The following is an 18,608-nucleotide window of genomic DNA, read 5'->3' on the forward strand; positions in this document are numbered from 1 at the left end:
TGTTTGTGTGACCTCATTTCATCTGTCAAAACTATCCTTTTTGCATGTCACTTATTGTATGTGCAATATAGATATAAACTGATGATAGATGCCAAACTAAAGCAGAAACCTCCGTCTTATGTTTCAGGAGCCGTTCCTGTTCGTGGTTGTTGAGAAGGGAGAATGTCACGAAGGTGCTTGACATACGTGTTAGAAAGGCTGACATAATTGCATCATCCAGCTGTACAGATGACCAAATAATGGTTTATGATGGTGCGATCCTATTAACTTAATATTATTTTAATCCATCCCCAGTTTGCTCTCACACGTTTGGGCTTAGACACCAGTTTTCACAGATACTTATTTTGGAGTTTTAAAACCTAACGTCTGGAAGCCCTTTGTCACAATGAAATAATCGGGTTTGTAGACGACTGGCACTATTGGATCTAGGAACTAGTACTGGAATGTACACCTGTTAACGCATATTTGAATATCTAGTATAAATGTCCAAATAACATCTTTTTTTCAGGTAATTCTAGATCAAGTCCCCTCATTTGGCGTTTTTGTGGTATCGGCTTGCCAAGTTTTAGGATGTCGGGAAGAGATGTCCTCATCACATTCGTGGCTACATCACAGCCGGTTACACGTACTTTTGAACTCTCGTATCGAGAAGGTTAGTAGTACGATGCACGAGTGTGTTTAAATCGTACATGTTAATACATACTAGTATGTAAGGTATATAATCTCTGTGTAACACAATTTATAGCGAAAGAAGATAACCTATAATTATGAGGTAGGATATCGAAAAGCTACTCTCTTAAAAAAAAAGAAACGCATAGTTAAAAAATAAGGATATTTACTAAGCGGATGTAAATGTATCTGCACAGAATATGCGTAAACACAATCAAATGAAATTAGACACAGTGATCGACAAAAGCATTGTCGTCATTGTCAACATCAATTCAGTTCAGTCATCGCACATGTGTAGCCACAAGGAGGCGTCATGGTCAGTACCTGGTCACACCACCTCTTGCAGCCGTCACTGCTCGACACCTCCTTGGCACAAGTCTTCGGATTTATTCGTGGGGAATTCTTCGCCATTCCTCCTGTAAGGCGTTGGCGAGTTGTGCCAGTGTGTGGGGACGCTGGTGACGTTGACGGACGCGTTGATCAAGTTCGTCCCACAAATGTTCAATCGGGTTGAGATCAGGCGATTTGGACGGCCATGGAAGGACATTGATGTTCTCATTAACAACGAAATTAACTGTTGCACGTGCTGTGTGGGGCCGAGCGTTGTCATGTTGGAACAGCTCCCTCTGGCGGTCCAAAGTTGGGAGGAGGTGAGGACGCAGAATTTGGTCTATGTATCGGTTTGCGTTAAGATTGCCCTGGGCAACCACTAACTGTGATCTACCCGTGTGGGCTATGGCTCCCCACACCATGACACTCCCTCCACCAAATCGATCCACCTGTCGAACGCAGTTCGGCGCAAAACGTTCATGTCGACGTCGGTATACACGTTGTCTTCCATCCCGTCGTTGAAGAAGAAAACGTGACTCATCGCTGGACCAAACGCGTCGCCAGTTCCTGAGATCCCAGGCCTGTACTCTGTTGCAGCACCGGACACGTCGTTGACGGTGTAGACGTCGCAAGACAGATCCAACTTTTGGCCGTCTCACAATTTCTGATGGTTTGGTCGGAAATTCTTCGCATACCAGGCACTTGCCCTACAGTGTCCGTTGCTGTAGCAAATCGATTCTGAAGGTGATGTAACCGGATGTACCGATCCTGAGCAGGGGTGGTCACTCTTGGTTTTCCACTTCTAAGATGATCTTGAGTCGAATTAGTGCGGGTATATCGATCCCATATTCGAGATATGGTGCTTTGGTGAACGTTGAAGTGTCTTGTAACAGCAGACTGGGACTCCCCTGCTTCCAAACGTTTAATATTTCGATATTTCGGTCAGCTGCAGTTAATCTTGGCATTTTTCGATCTCAGTTCACGTCAGAAAATTCGTAATGAACTGATGAATTTTGTACGGTCTTTTATAGTCAGTATCTCTACTCTTGTTTCCATCATTTTGCACGTGCATTGTGCTGAACACTTTTTCTGAAAGCAATTTCCTTGCATCCTTTGCATTTTTGCTGATAAACGTTTACAAAAAAACATTTTGAGATGTGTTTTGCGCGCAATGCACAACAAACATGACATGATTAACGGGAATCAAACATAAGATTTGTCCTTAAAAATCTAATTGGAATACTCAAAACACCTATGCGTTTGTTTTTTTGAAGAGTGTATATGGCCGAATATGAAGGCGATGTGACGTTAGACATTACTTAAAGTTAATATATCGAAGTTATTATGTTGTTTTACAAAATTACAGTGTCATACAGTGTCATATCTGACTCACTGTTATAGTGATGTACATATGACGAGGGTACTTGTATATTATGCCTATCAAAATAAAAATGAATGGTATTGTGATATGCATATCAAAATACCGCCATTAAATACTTTATATACACAATTATTTTGTGAAATAGAGAAATTGAGAAATAAGCTTATAATAGATTCCATGTCTACTCAGTCATATGTCGCCGACAAAACCAACAAGTTTACATTGATTTTCAGATGACCTCTCTTTCTGGACTCGTAAGACCGCATATGCTGTGAGGAAGGAAAGCACCCTTACCTCTCCAAACTACCCATTGAACTATCAACGGTAACTTTGGTTTATCTTAGAGTAATCAAATGTACGTTTCGCATCTGTTGTGTACATTTCTTTTACAGTCCATTTGTGTGATATACACATTATGTTTCAGGGTTATATTTTAATTGACATTTTTCCTATGATTCTTAAGGAAAGCGGAATATTCCTGGGATCTATACACAGTCGACACTGGTAAAAACATTGTCATAAAAGTGGTGACGTCAGATATTGAGATGTCAGAAGGTTGCGTCAACGACAGAGTTCAGGTGCATGACGGTAGGCATACTATCATAGTCATTAATCATTAACTCCTTGTTAAAAAATATTGTTGTATAGACAAAACAGTGCAATCATTAAACAGTCACAAATATACAACATTACCGTCCTTGTGCTTTTATCTCGCATACCGCAATAACACGCGTATCGTTTCAGGTGCCTCTAAGAACGCCAAACTTCTTGGAAAGTGGTGTGGAACCGACACACCGACATATCGAAGTTCAAGGCAACACATTGGCATCTATTTAATCAGCAACGACAACGAAATCGCCGGCAAAGGATTCGAAATCCAATACTTTACACATGAAAAAGAAGATGGTGAGTCACTTTAAGCTCTTTCCAATTGGCATTATTCTCTAGTGTTGAGGTTTCACGTTTACCAATTGCTCATCGCCGTTAACAATCCCCAGTTATACGTTTTATAATATATCAAACAGACTTATGCTTAAACTCTGAAAATATAAAACTTTGTTACAAACAATCAACTCCCTTCGAATTGAAAAGGAGCCACCATGAGATGGGAGATAGAGAAATATCTAGACTCAGACATTTAGGGCTATACCATTACAGTAATGGCTTGGCTGAAGGAGAGATATTATGGTTTGGAGGACTTTGAGACAGACTGTATATCATACTACCACTATATGTTGTGAAATGTTTGTCTTTTTAATTTTTGTTATATTATTGTTACAAAGCATAATAATTCAGCTGATTCTACAATATATAAGCAATAACTCTGACACTAGAATATGATTGCATACCATATGCAGTATTCAAATGTCTATATGCCTTTAAAATAATACTAACTAATAAGATTCATGTATGAAAATCAGGTTGCCGAACTGAAACATTTAATCCACAAAGTAGCTACATCAATTTTACACCTCATCGGGCAGGATAGGCCAGCGTTGATTCCCATAGGCGTGTCAGAATTCTGTAATCGTGGTTTCGAAACACAGATTCGTCCCGATTATCATTTGAGGTTTGTCAGCATAATATCCCGCTCGTGGTTTTCAGTTGTAAATGTCTGAGGCGTGTCACTCCTGATTAAGCTGTTCATGACACGCCGTGATATGGTCACTCACTTTCTTCTGATGTTTAATATATACACTGGCTACATATGCTGGTGTGCTGGAATCTTGGTCTTCTGGTGGTACAATATGCAGAACATGTACCAGCAATGGTACACATTTGAAAAACTTGCCACAAGGAGTTCAATTGCTAATATCAAGAGCTACGTATGATACAAACGGTAACAATACAAGTCACAGTTTTAATTCATATTTTATTTCAGACTCAAATGTTGGAGCAATCGTTGGAGGAGTGATTGGTGCTTTGTTGGCTGTTTGCCTGATTGGAGCTATTGCATTCATCATAATTAAAAAGCCCTTTTCAAGAGGAGTCAGAAGGAACCCCAAAGCATCTTATGGTGTAAAATGAAATGAGTTTATAGCGTTAATCGCGAAAAAATGTCAAGGCATGTGAAATCATTTAGATATTTTACCTATGAGCGCAACATAAGAAGTTATTAAATAACAACATATATGTTATATGTTCGTGAAATACAAAAATATGTCCATATACATAAAAATAGTAACTATCTTGTCCCAATCATTACATGACTAAACATTCTTCTGCTGTCCATGATCGAATGACATCCCCTGGTGCCAATGATGGGGTCGATGAATAATTGTACATAATTTGCTTGGATGGTTATTTTTCCATTCACATGTATATATTAGTATAACAGTATGGAATCAAAGATTGGGTTTAATCATTTCTTTTCAATCTGGTTAGTTGGTTTGTTTGTTGTTTAACGCCGCACTCAGCAATATTCCAGCTATATGACGGCGGACTGTAAATAATCGAGTCTGGACCAGACAATCCAGTGATTGACATCATGAGCATCGATCCACGTAATTGGGATCGATGACGTGCATCAACCAAATCATTGAGCCTGACCACCTGATCCTGTTAGTCACCTCTCTCAAAGTTGAAATTGTTAAATAGCTGTATTATGAAGTTAAGGGATATGGAAGCTCTGTATATAATAAAACTCATTTAAATATATAACTGAAGTCGATGTAGATAATTTTCGAAATGAAGTGAGTAAGCGAAGTAAATAGTCGAGTCTGGGCCAGGCAAGCTTGTGTTGGATAACATGATCAGTGATCCAATATGTCAAATTTGTCTGTTAGTTGATGCAGAACATATTGTATTCAGATGCTGACAGCAACGTATCTTAAATAGCAATTCTTTTTCGCATTTCATACTGTTAATTATATATCCATGTGAACTACGGCGTCGTTGCACTATTCCATGTAAACCGCCGGCCAAGAGAAAGTATGCACCCATTTTTAATGGTGGCTTAACAAGAAATGGTTATTCAATGGTGATGTACATGTATTTAATACGGATGTCAAAGTTGTGTTTTGGACCTTACGTTTGCAGTGTATCGGGCGACTGTTTTCAGCCTAGTAACATTTTGATAACGTTTGTAATTTTGGTCAAAACAAATTTTCAAGTGTATACTTTCTTTTGCCCGTCAGTTTAGCTGCAACGTTCATTGTATATTTCCATTTGCTGACTGGAAATGCGACGAATGACCTTATATGATCATGAATGCCCTTTCTCATGCAACATACATTGTAACCAAATGATATTGCAACAGCTGATCTTCAGACATCCGTTTGCATATATATATGTCAAGGGATTACCTTGTTTTTATGATCATTTTTACGTGTTTGAATGTATATTTACATATTATAAGTGATTTAAATAACACCATGCCATATTTTTTATTTGCAATTGTGTTGTACACATGCCATGCTTTTATGATAAATATTTAATGTCAATATAGTATTTAGTAGTTTATGCAACAATAACATTCCTACTGCATCTATACTTTCGTATTTGCCATATTATCTTTCTTACTTTCAACCACATGTGTCACATAGAGTTACGTCCCTTCTTTACCTCATTCCGTCGGGTCTTTACCTCATTCCGTCGGGCACTAAACTTGTTTGTTTATACATTGCAGCTAGAGTTTCTTTTTTTTATTTACCTTCATGCCACATGCAACATGTACATTACAATTCACTATGGCCTAATATTTCTTGGATTCCTGTCTCTATTAATAAATGCTTACACTGGAACATTGTCCCATAATGCACAGCATTTCCGCCCAGCCTCGTCTTCACATTCCATTGTTGTTTCACATCGCCATCTTGTCTATACGTACGCTGCTAACACTTGAAAAAACCGTGACACATGACTGAACATTTTCTCGGTGATCGTTATCAGGCCATCAATCTAACTGCCCCACAGCTGACGCAAGCTGTCGGACGTACCAGCTAGTGCATTCCGGCTACGAGCGAAGTCTGCTTAGTCTGCATGACCTCGTTTTTTAGGTCACCATGGAAGGGTCGTCAGGTCGGAGAGGCAAAACCCGCTCAACACGAAACAGCAGACAGAGGAATGCGCCTACACATCAAGACCGACAGGTCGACGTTTGGGATACCGACCGACCAGAAAACTGGACAGCTGCCCAGTTGAAGGATAAATTGAAAGAACTTAGAGTATGTGTTCCTGACAACATGACTAAAAAGTTACTGTTACAAATGTATGTGCTCAACCAGCCAAATCCAAGTGATAGCCAAACACGAACCCCTCCACAACAACGAATCCCGCAACGTGTAAGCAGACGACAACCAACAGCTACCATTTCCAGAGCAGAATCTGATAACCAACAGGGGGAAGGAGGTGTGACTCCACAACGCATATCAGGAGATACTCAGCATGCTGACCTGAGTCTCAACAACTCGGACTATGTGGTACACTCCATGCCAACGCCTGGGACTTCTTCCAACATTACCCCGCCTAACAGCCTACATGATGGCCCTAACTACACGATCAGTGAGGTAGTCAATGAGATGAGACAACTCAGACAGATGGTACAGAGCCTACAACCTTCTCCACCAGGTAATAATATACCCGCATCGGCTAGCAATCCACCTGATTTCTACAGAAACTCGAATGCTCCGATACAGGGCCAGCCTGTAGCATCAGACACTTTACCCCACATTGACAGTGTCAGCCCAGCCCTACGACGTCAAATTGTGGAAGGTAAAGCCATTAACCTAGCCTTGCTCCTGCGACCATCGGCCGAAACAGGAGAATATCGAACTACACAAATTGCAAGTGCAACAGGCGAGGACGACAGTGTGTCTATTAGAGACGACCTACGACACAGGAGTCTATCCTTAGGTGAATTTATTAAGGCTTTTGGAATTTATAAAGCAATCTTCTGTGAAGCCTATCCTCAACGCAGAGAAGAAATGGACAGGTATGAGAGATTACTAGTTGACATGGCATCACACTATCGAGGAACTCTCTTCTACGAGTATCATAGAATGTTCGCAGCTAGATCAGCAGCCTATGTGTGCAAAGGTACTATCATCGACTGGAGTATCTTGGACACTCGAATTTACACCACTGTTACTTCAGGGCGTCGCACAAGGGCATGTGGTATATGCCATAGTTTGTCTCATTCTACTGACACTTGCTTCATGGCCGTTTCTCGTCCAGCAGAACGTGGACAAAGGTACACTCCTTACCAATCAGATCGTCCTAGATACCATAGAGATCCGAACACCGATTCCCATGGCAGAAATAGAGTGGTTTACAACGGTGTCGAGGTCTGCAACAATTACAACGACCGAGGCTGTAGCCGAGACCCGTGCCTTTTTGCCCACCAGTGTATCATCTGTCGCCAAAGAGGACATGGCAAACAAGAGTGTCCCAGAGACAAGGAGAGCCGGAAAAAACGTGACACATGACTATCACCATCCACACCCATTGACACCTGTAGATTGGCAACAGACCTAACAGGCCATCAGGACAAACAGTTTGTTCACTCTCTAATCACCGGACTGACAGAGGGGTTCAATCCTCTATTTGACCCTGTACCTCGCACCTCCTTCGAATGTGTTAACAAATTTAGTGCCAGAAAACAACCGGACATCGTCACAGATCTAATCGCAAAAGAGGTGGATAAGGGGTATGTTACCGGGCCATGGTCTAAACCACCCTTTTCCTTGTTTAGAGTCAGCCCCCTTGGTGTAGCTGAGGGGAAATATAGCAAGAAGCAAAGACTTATATTGGATTTGTCAGCTCCACATAATGCAGAACAGCCTAGCATCAACCAATTAATAGACAAAGATTCATGTTCTTTAACATATGTGACTATTGACCACGCCATAAATATCATCAAGAAATGTGGACAAGGTGCATGGTTATGCAAAGTGGACATTTCCGATGCCTTCAAACAAATCCCAATCAATCAAGACTTTTGGAAGTTTTTCGGCTTCAAATGGAAGAAAAAATACTACTTTTACACAAGATTAGCATTCGGTTGTAGGTCCAGTCCTTGCCTATTCGATATGTTATCTACAGCGTTAGCTTGGATAGCTGAACACAAATATGGCATCAAACACATACTGTGGCTGTTGGATGATTTCTTAACCATAGACCCTGTGGACTTTGAGGCAGAGCGTACCATGGCACTATTGTCACTTCTGTTCAACAGTCTGAAGGTACCGCTGGCTACGCACAAAACGGTCGGCCCTGTCCACGAACTGGAGTATCTCGGCATCATTTTGGATACGGTGAGAATGGAGGCTCGATTACCCGTCAACAACATACACCGCATATGTGAATTTATCACAGGATTCTTGAAAAAATCTGCTTGCAAAAAACGAGAACTGCTTTCGTTATTGGGACACCTAAATTTTGCATGCAAAGTGATAGTGCCAGGACGCTCTTTCGTGGCTTTCTTGATTCAACAATCAAAGAAGGCATCTGAGCTACATCTAACATCTACGCTGCTAACACTTGAAAACCCACCCACCTCCCTTACAACTTTACACTTTTGCTACACATGGCTCATGTACCAGACGCCGACAGCAATCAAACCTTACAACTCTCATTTTCCCTCTATGCATCTACTACTTGCCATCCTCCTCCATCCAACTTTCAACTACTTAATTTGGGCACTCATGGCAGCAGCCAGCACCATCCATCTTATTGATTAATCATTTCACATTTTTCTTGTAACTACCTTTTACTTCGGGACTGTATGCAGATATGGGCCTCAAAACATTCTCCCCTGGAGAAACTGTTTTGGCCCCCCAAAATTCACAAGTACCCGGCGCGCTACAGGGTAACCCTAGGACACAGTCCGGCGCGTTACCACTTGGCCCCAGGGTACCATCTCACTTTTCCTGCATACAGCCCCCCATGTATGCCAAACTCGTATATATGTACATCTTAATAAATCATAATTATTTTACATCTTGTTGTGTTATTGTTGCATAAATATAGATATAAGTATATCTTTCGTTGTTATTTACGACAGTTGCCTTCTAGTGTGACTTTTGTTTTAAAACATTATGCTTACTGTATCTGCATGAAGACAAGAAGGACATGATACAAAATGAGAGCATAACAATTAACCATATCGTTTAAGGGAGCTAACTCTATAAACGCTAGAAATAATCAAATATTCATGTAGGTACAATATTACCATGTGTACCACAACAACAACAACTAGTACTGCTATCACCACCACCACTCCTGCTGCTACTTTTACTACTGCTTACTACAAAAGCGTTTATTTATGTGGTATCATTTCAGTAAGGCCACGGGGCGGTCAGGTAGCCTAGTGGTTATAGCGTTCGCTCGTCACGCCGAAGACCCGGGTTCGAATCCCGACATGGGTACAATGTGTGGAGCCCATTTCTGGTGTCCCCCACCGTGATATTGCTGGAATATTGCTAAAAGCGGCGTAAAACCATACTCACTCACTCACTCAGTAAGGCCACGGACCGTTTGGACAGAATGAACATGATATAGAAGCGGTTGTAGAGGTTAGAATGATAATTTCTTTACAATTTAATTTAAATCTAATGACACAGCATATTACATTGTTTATGCTACATGACATTAATGAAGTAAATTTATCTTTATTTGAAAGTATATAATATGTGTACATGTATTTTCTTATTTCTTTATATTTTCAGCAAACTAACAAAACAAGATACTCAACCTCATTAAACAAAAATACATAATCTTAAATTATTATGCCAACTTTAACCATTAATCTATGCGCTATGCATCTGAACTGCTATAATACACAATCACAGTTGTCGTGTTTTTGAACCCACATCAGAGTCTGAAGTTCTTGCAGAGTCCAACGAAATCCTGCCCATATGATCCCATGCCAAAGAGAGTCTGAGTGAAACCGTTTTATCACTACAAATGTACATGCGACTCTCGTACCTGATACTGTGAAGAATGCGCTAGTTTCACCTAAGGATGTGTGGTATTAACGGTATATCGGTAAATTGAGGTTCATTTTTTCCACGATACGTATAACAATATCACTTTTTCATGTTCGATATATCAGGTGATTTCAAATTGATGTTTTTACCATGTATTTAATGTTATATCCTTGCAAAATGCCTTCACTGCCCAGGCGCGAGCATCCGGGGCCCCAAGATGGCTGCGTATTTTTTGAATGAAACATTATGTTGTTCCAGCATTTTGTTTTGTTCCATTTATGAACATAAGTTCATACCTAATGTATCAGATTGCTTACCAATTCAAAATTTAGAATTATACAATATATCGCGATACATGTACGTATCGCAATATGTCCTTGTGCTTTGCAAAATATTGTGATACATTTTTAAACCTCCAATACTCATCCCTAACTGCTAGTAGTATTACCACTACCATCATCACTGTGTTGGCGTAGTCTATTTTTCACGTAAATATTATTGCTAATGCAAGTGCACAAACAGTCTAGACCATCCGTGAAACAGATTTCATATAGTTGTGAAAATGATATGAATCGACCACTGAAACTCAGTGATGACACCAGGTGTTCGCGAAAAGGGTACGCGGGTCCTGCCCTACAGGTAGCACACGCTATTCACACAATTTGCATAAAAAAGTATTTATAGACATAGACATAGTTTATTAAAGTGTCACATGGCATGAAACAATAACAATACATCATATTTAATTTATCATACCATCCAGCCTAGCTAGGCTTATGAGACACTATTTTAAAACAGATATACACTAGTAAGATCATACCTAATAGAAAAATAAAAAAAATTAAAATGTATTAAAATATACAGATATCAATCGACTAAGACATATATTATGTAAAACGCTGTCTCCTGTTAAACATTTCATTAATAGTTGATACTAAAAGTTTGATTAACGAGGCGTCAGAGCTTGACATGACGTCAGTTAACACAGTAAAAGTCTTATCAGTTAACATAGTAAAAGTCTTATCAGATGATTTAAAATTTAAAAGATTAACAAGTTCAAACCTAAGATCATCATAAAAGCTACAATAGAAAAGAAAATGAACTTCAGATTCTAGATGATTACAAAAAGGGCACAGTCTCTCATTAAGTGGCGTGGGAGGTTTGTTATAGCGACATAAAAAGTATTTATGTATTGCGTGACTGCTTCACAAGCAGTACTCAAGCCATGCAACGGCAAACTGTAAACAAACCAGAGTAAACAAACCAGACAATCAGTTGATCGATGAGCCAGAAAATCCAATGACACGATAATGCAATTACTGGTTTTGTTGAAACTGATATAAACGATATGTTAATTTGGAATTACGGCTGCTGTGTACATATCCAGAGACTCTGCTGCTTATCAGTAAAGAAAAACGTTTCAGAAATATATTCGTTTTACATAGTCGGGAACAGTTTTAATGTCTCGGCACAAACATTTCTTTTGTAGTTGACTCAGCATAGATAAATACTATTGAGCTTATGGTGACACTCGGGACGTTAGTCCACAAATAGAAACAACGACCCAGTTTAAGTAAGTCAATTATCAACGTAAGAATTGTTATAGGGTCAACATAAGGCATATATGTTTAACATAAATAATATTAATATAAGTCTACCATTTAAACTAAAATTACAAGTTAACAAATACACACATTGAAAACGATGTTGGCTGCACAGATATATCTTCAGTCAAGTTATGACGAAATGTCTCAAACTATATTGAAACATACTTTATGTTCATACCTTACCACTGGACCCGTGAAGATCCGGGGTAGAATAGGCCTTCAGCAACCCATGCTTGCCGTAAAAGGTGACTAACGGGATCGGGTGGTCAGGCTGACTGACCTGGTTGATGCATGTCATCGATTCCAATTTCGTGGATTGATGCTCATGATATTAATCACTGGATTGTCTGGTCCAGACTCGATTATTTACAGACCGCCGTCATATAGCTGGAATATTGCCGAGTGTGGCGTTAAACAACAAACCAACCAACCAACTACCACTGCAGTTTTACAATGAGTCATGTGTGTAGGGTTTTGAACCGACCGCCTCCATGTTGCTTTCACTATTAGTCATATTGTTTTCAGAGATAGAAGTACTGAAACCTAAAGACTTTACAATATAATGACAATGTCTCATACATTTAAGGAAGATTCAATGCCATAGATATATGGTTTTCCGTACGGTTATATTATCTGACTTGTTTCAGCGAACACGAATTCAGCCTCTATTGCGACATGGTGACGTTAGTAGCTAGGCGAATCGGTGTCAGAAGCAGCTGTGTATAATAATACAATGTGAATAGCATATGCACAAATGTCAACACATGCCGATCAATAAGCTGTGACAAAGTCCTAAGAATTGATTTTGATTGACGCTTAGGCCTAGGTGCATGGTCCATGTGTAATAATTGATGGTCGGAATGACTGAAATCTTTCACGTTCGACAAAATAGTAATGACACTTCCAGTGAAGTGATGCTGGTCTTAGACCGTTTGCCATATTGGTGAAACCCACAAGCACGGGACGGTAGTCACAGGCCTATAGACATATCCAGGGCGAACAGGGATTCGAACCTAAATGTCACATGTTTTGGGGCATTGATAAGGGACACAACTAAACACATCTAAAATGGTGCTAACTTGACATCCTGTATTATTCTGTTTACAATGTTTCGCAGTGTGTTAATAATTCAATATATCAATCTGTCGGGTGCTGAATGGCTGCTAGGTAACGACAGTACATGCACACAGCTCCTGTTTGCACAGATACGTGCAGATGTTCTGGAGTGACAGATCATGATCAAATACTTAGGATCGTTAAATATGCCTGCTGTAGCAGCTTGCACAATACTTCTGAACGAAATGCCTTATACCCACTGAGTCACAAAGAATGGCGGCACCATTGTGTTGATGTTCACATGTTCAACACAAATCATATGATGTGGGGGCACGGATGGCCCAGTCGTCTAAGGCGCCGCGATTCGCTGTGCAGAGTTGCGTCCCTTGGGCACGCCAGAAACCTATGATTGTGGGTTCGAATCCCGGTTCGCCCCGATTATGTTTCCAGGTTTGTCAGCACCATACCCTTGCTCGTGGGTTTCACCGAAGTGGTAAACGTCTGAGACCTGCATCACTTCGGGCTTTCCTCCCACATTAAGCTGACACGACGTGATATAACTGGAATAATGTTAAAAGCGGCGTTAAACCCAACTCACTCACTCATTCATATGATGTAAAACAAAATATGACTAAATGTGCGTTTCATATTTCACCCTCTGTATCGAAATGGCTGCCGTATTCATTACTGAGCCATCAGCATTAGCGTTCAAAATTTCTTGTGTTTTGCGTTAAACTAAACTCGTTTCCAGGAATCATATGCGTATTGTATTAATGCAGGTGCATATGTAGGTACCTACATGATGGTGAGATATATTTTGATATCACATCATCCATGGATAACTTATGATGACTCTTATAGCAGGCCGTTATAATCATTCGTTACCGTCAGTTGTTCCAATCTTCAGGGCTCTGGGGTAGCCTAGTGGTCAAAGTGTTCGCTCGTCACGCCGAAAGCACAGGTTTGATTCCACCCATGGGAAAATATGTGAAGCCCATTTCTTGTGTCCCCCGCCTTGATATTGCTGGAATATTGCTTAAAGCGACGTAATACCATGCTCACTCACTAACTGACTATACCAATCTTCATCCATAGACAGTCATCTGACATTTCGAAATATGATTATGATCTAAACTCACGGATATTGTGCTTCTCATGTTGACATTTATCTCTTTATTTTCTCTGACCGCCTCCGTGGTCTGGTGGTAGACCGTCCACCCGGAGAGCGGAAGGTCCGGGCTTCGATTTCATACCAAAAGACGTTAAAAGATGGTACTTGTTGTTACCCTGCCTGGCGCTCGGCATTAAGGGGCTAAAAGAAGGACTGGTCGGCTCGGAGTCAGTATACTGTGTCTAAGTGGGGTATCCATGTTAAACTGCGGCATGGTATCTCAGTGTGCTAGCACTATAAATCGGCATCAGTCCGGACTAGTACAAGCAGCCACACACACGTGCATGCACGTCGCTATATAAGTGCAATAATCTTGGTCGCGACGTTAAACCCCATTTTCACCTCACCTCACCTTTATTTTCTCTATCAATGGGAATCCCGGTCAGCGCAGGCCTCCGGCACACCTCGAGTCAGACCCGACTAAAATGAGGATCGGGCGGTCACAATGTGTATTGGCCGAGTGTAAGTCATCGTACCCCGATCAATTAATTGTTGTTCATGCTGTCAGCCCCAGTACAGAGCAGCACCAGATCATAGAAACTGATGCTACCATTACGTTATACGTAATGAACTCTGAATGTAAAAAGTGTTGCAAAAGTGTACACAGATCAGCGGGAGTGTTTGAAATAGGTTCATGTTAACAACGAACTTCGAATATAACGATGTTATTTTAAGGTTCCTTTGAACTTCATTATACTCATACATAATTTCAGGCTTTTTGCTGTATAATTGTGTTCATATGTCGGGAGATTGTACAATAAATATGTAGATCTTAGTATATTATATACTGAATTATATTTTTATGTTTTTGTATGTATGATTTTTTGTTCAAATAGATCACAAGACATGCATTCTTTCAGATCAAGTTCTTTTTGTGATTTTACGGACCAAAAGATACAGGGTAAAATCGAATATTCATGAAAGGTGAAAGGCTTCAGTCAGTGAGTGAAGTCAAATAACAATATCTTAAATATTTAATTTGTGAAAATGACAGATATTTAGATACAAGATATGCACATGTTAAGGTTGCACATGTTGTTACATGTTGTACAACACCATGTGTTAAGACAGTCATCGTGATTCTGTGTTACTGCCAAGACAAGGTGACATAGACATGATCGACTTATGTGTTGTCGCCAACTACTTGCATAATACCACGGCTATTGTTGGAACTAGCATACACAAACATAGCGTGAAATAAAATGCACAAAGCAAATATTGATTTTGTGATTTTACATATGGAAATAGGGAGTGGACATAATCGCCTTAGTGTACACATTAGAATCTCGTTTAACCGGGCAGGACCGATCCCAGTGACATCATCAGGATTAAATCAAAGTGACATTAGGGGAGGGTGATAAGCTCTAAGTATCGCGTGTGCCCACCATTAGCATCAAGCACTGCTTGGGATATCAGAGAGTACGGAACACGCGCTGGGGAATACTAGCCTAGTTGGCCTGTAACGCATGCGTATGTTGTTGTAGTGTCAGCTATTAAACTCGTCCCATACACAAACGCGTAGGTGTTCTCTCATTTTAAATCTGGCGAATTTGAGGGCCACTTTGGGTATTGATGTAAGATGAGTGTGTGGTACCGTGTCTGAGGTGGGATCACGGGAGGTGGGGTGGGGTGGATAGACATGTATGTATGGTTCCTCTTTAAGTGGCATTTAGAAGTTGGTGTGATGAAGTAAGACAAGTTCTATGGATGAACAACTTCTTTATTACAATTGGTGCGACGTTTCGGTGTAGATCCTAAGACCTTCATCACTTGCTTTATTAAGGTGTTAGGATCTACACCGAAACGTCGCACCAATTGTAATAAAGAAGTTGTTCATCCATAGACTTGTCTTATTTCATCTATGTATGGTGTTTTGTGTTGGAGGTGTGGGTGTGTGGGGTTTATGTGTAGGTGGGGGAGGGATATGTGTACATATGTATTTAATTTAGTATTAGGGAATTATAAGTGTGTTTGGAAGGAAAGGGGGTTATGTTGTGAGTGATTGAGAGGATGGTGGTGGTGGTTGGGGAGTATGGTTGGTGTAGAGTATGTACTTTATGAAATATGATTGAGTCATCCTAGCTTGTACGTTATATATAGTCTGTTGTGTATGTTTGATTAGTTTTATGTTACCTAAATATGTGAATCGAATATACTTGTGTGTTAGTTAAATGGTTTATGTGATCTTCTGTTTAATAACATTTCATATTGTGTTTTAATGAGAATTGATTTCCCATAGCCCAACGAGGCTGGGTGCTGTCGATCCACTGCAAAGAAACTGTATATGATTGTAACTGAACAGCACGTGACATCTTAATGAATTAATTTCCTTCTTCTTGATGTGACGTTAAGTCGGTTATCGTGTCACTTTTGACTGTATGTGCAAACAGTGGCACAGAGCAGCTAGCATACTGTCATCGTGCGAAATCTTGCTTAATAATTCATATCAAATATAAAAATAATATTCAAAATGTATAAAATACACAAACGCATCTTTGCAGTCAAACCTCGGACATCTCATATTTGACAGCAACTCACTTCGGTTGTAAACATAAGCCGCGAGACATAAATTCGACAATAGATGCCTGTTCGCATTACAGTCACCGGCTGCGTGTCAATTCCAGAGCGGAGCTCCAGCTCAACCTCTTGACGTTTCCTACGAGCGGAACATCCTGCCCGATGTCGTCCCTACACCAGCACTCGGCATACCAAGATGACTAACAGTGTAATAACTTGTTTGATATACATTACTAAGACGTTTACGGGTGACAAGGTATGGATAACAACTTCTTTAATACTGTAAAAAGCGACGTTTGAGTATCGATACTTATACTGTTGCCAAGCAAGATTTTCCTGTTCCTTGAAAAAGGAATGGGATCGGTGAACAGGTTCAACCTATTTAAACACCCCTCCCTACAAGGGACATTTAACAATTAATGAGAGTAAATTGTACATAAGATAATAGATTAAGATTAATTGTACCTACTGTTGCAAATATTATGATGATATACAAGTCACTCACAAATACATAAATGCACACATACATATATCGGTACATAAACAAACAGCATACCAGCGTATCACACATACAAACAACTATTAGATCGATGTAATCGTTTAGAAGACATATTAAGATTTTTAATCTTTTAGATTTTGCAATGAACAAATGGACAGATTGTACAATAGCAAGGTTAGTATCAGTAGATGTTGTAGCATTTCCATATAAAACTGAATCCAAGTCATATCCCTTTATATAGTAGTACATATTGTTCCGAAGATTGCAGTAGTTGCGACATGAAAAGAAGTAATGTGTAGGATCCTCATAATGATATCCACAGGAGCAGGTAGTAGAATCATGAATATGTCTATGATATGTGTGTGCATTTAAATCACTGCATCCTAATCTGAGGCTGCAATGGATAATTTGACAGAAACGGGTACCATAGTTTAAGTTAAAGCTAAATATCTTAGGATTTTCTGTCGTGGTGATACATTTAGTGAAGTCATTTACAGTATATTTTGACTGAACATTTTCCAGTAATTCATTCCACATTTGCACTGTGTCGGGTAAAAATGATTTGTGATAGTTAACTGTTCTAGCATTTACAGTCTGTAGCTGTGAAGAAGTTCTTAAATTGTAACGTGCGCCCGCTGAGACATTAGGAGGAACAAGATTACATAGATATTCAGGGGCCAACTTGTTAACCATTTTGTAAAATGTTTTTAATTTATGAGATTGCCGTCTTTTGGATAAGGATGTAAGGTTAGTTTCAGAGTATAGAGACTCGTGGTTGGTACCACGAGTAGCTCTACATATTGTTCTCAGTGCGTCAAAATTTAGCCTTTCCAATACCAATATATATTCTATAACGTTTTCCTGGACAGGCGGTATTTGAAAGTTCTAAAGCAGTTAATCATTACTTTATCTACCATATTATCTATATGATTTGACCAAGTAGCCATCTTGCAGTAAAATTAGCCCTAGGTGTTTGTGCGATGAGACCTCTGTTATTGGAGTATCTTTCATTTTAAGAACAGGTTTGTGACTCGGGTTAATTTTTCTTGAAAACATTATGGTTTCAGTTTTGTGTTGATTAAACGGGACTTGCCATTTATTCGCCCATACGGATATCCTTCCTAGATCAACATTTAAATTAATCGCTGCTGTGTTAGGATCATCGACAATAATATAAAGTGACGTATCAACCAGGTCATTTATAGAGATAAAATATAAAAATGGCCCTAGGACCGATCCCTGTCGAATACCTGCCGTGATAGATTTTAACCTTGATTCTTTACCATTAATAACCACTTTTTGTATTCTGTTTGATAGATAGCTGTCAAACAATTTCAACAATTTTCCTCGAATTCCACATGAAGATAACTTATAAAGTAATCCTTCATGCTTAACTTTATCAAAGGCCTTGCTAATGTCACAAAACACTGCCCTTACTTCTGTTCCATTG

At 39.7% G+C, this 18,608-nt stretch overlaps 1 protein-coding gene across 1 annotated transcript in view; it reads left to right on the forward strand.

Moving 5' to 3' along the window:
• The window catches only part of LOC124148813 (cubilin-like), a 29,680-nt gene extending 20,363 nt beyond the window's left edge, over window positions 1–9,317 (forward strand). Inside the window, exons 21-26 of the mRNA XM_046520125.2 lie at window positions 128–252; window positions 509–652; window positions 2,614–2,704; window positions 2,844–2,968; window positions 3,125–3,286; window positions 4,263–9,317. Of these exons, the coding sequence (XP_046376081.2) occupies window positions 128–252; window positions 509–652; window positions 2,614–2,704; window positions 2,844–2,968; window positions 3,125–3,286; window positions 4,263–4,408 (793 nt within the window). The 3' untranslated portion in view covers window positions 4,409–9,317. The remainder of the gene's footprint in view (window positions 1–127; window positions 253–508; window positions 653–2,613; window positions 2,705–2,843; window positions 2,969–3,124; window positions 3,287–4,262) is intronic.
• Window positions 9,318–18,608: the final 9,291 nt, after the last annotated feature.

The sequence above is a fragment of the Haliotis rufescens genome, unplaced genomic scaffold (assembly GCF_023055435.1).
Source record: "Haliotis rufescens isolate VD_foot unplaced genomic scaffold, xgHalRufe1.0.p SCAF_1, whole genome shotgun sequence".
Classification (NCBI taxonomy): domain Eukaryota; kingdom Metazoa; phylum Mollusca; class Gastropoda; order Lepetellida; family Haliotidae; genus Haliotis; species Haliotis rufescens.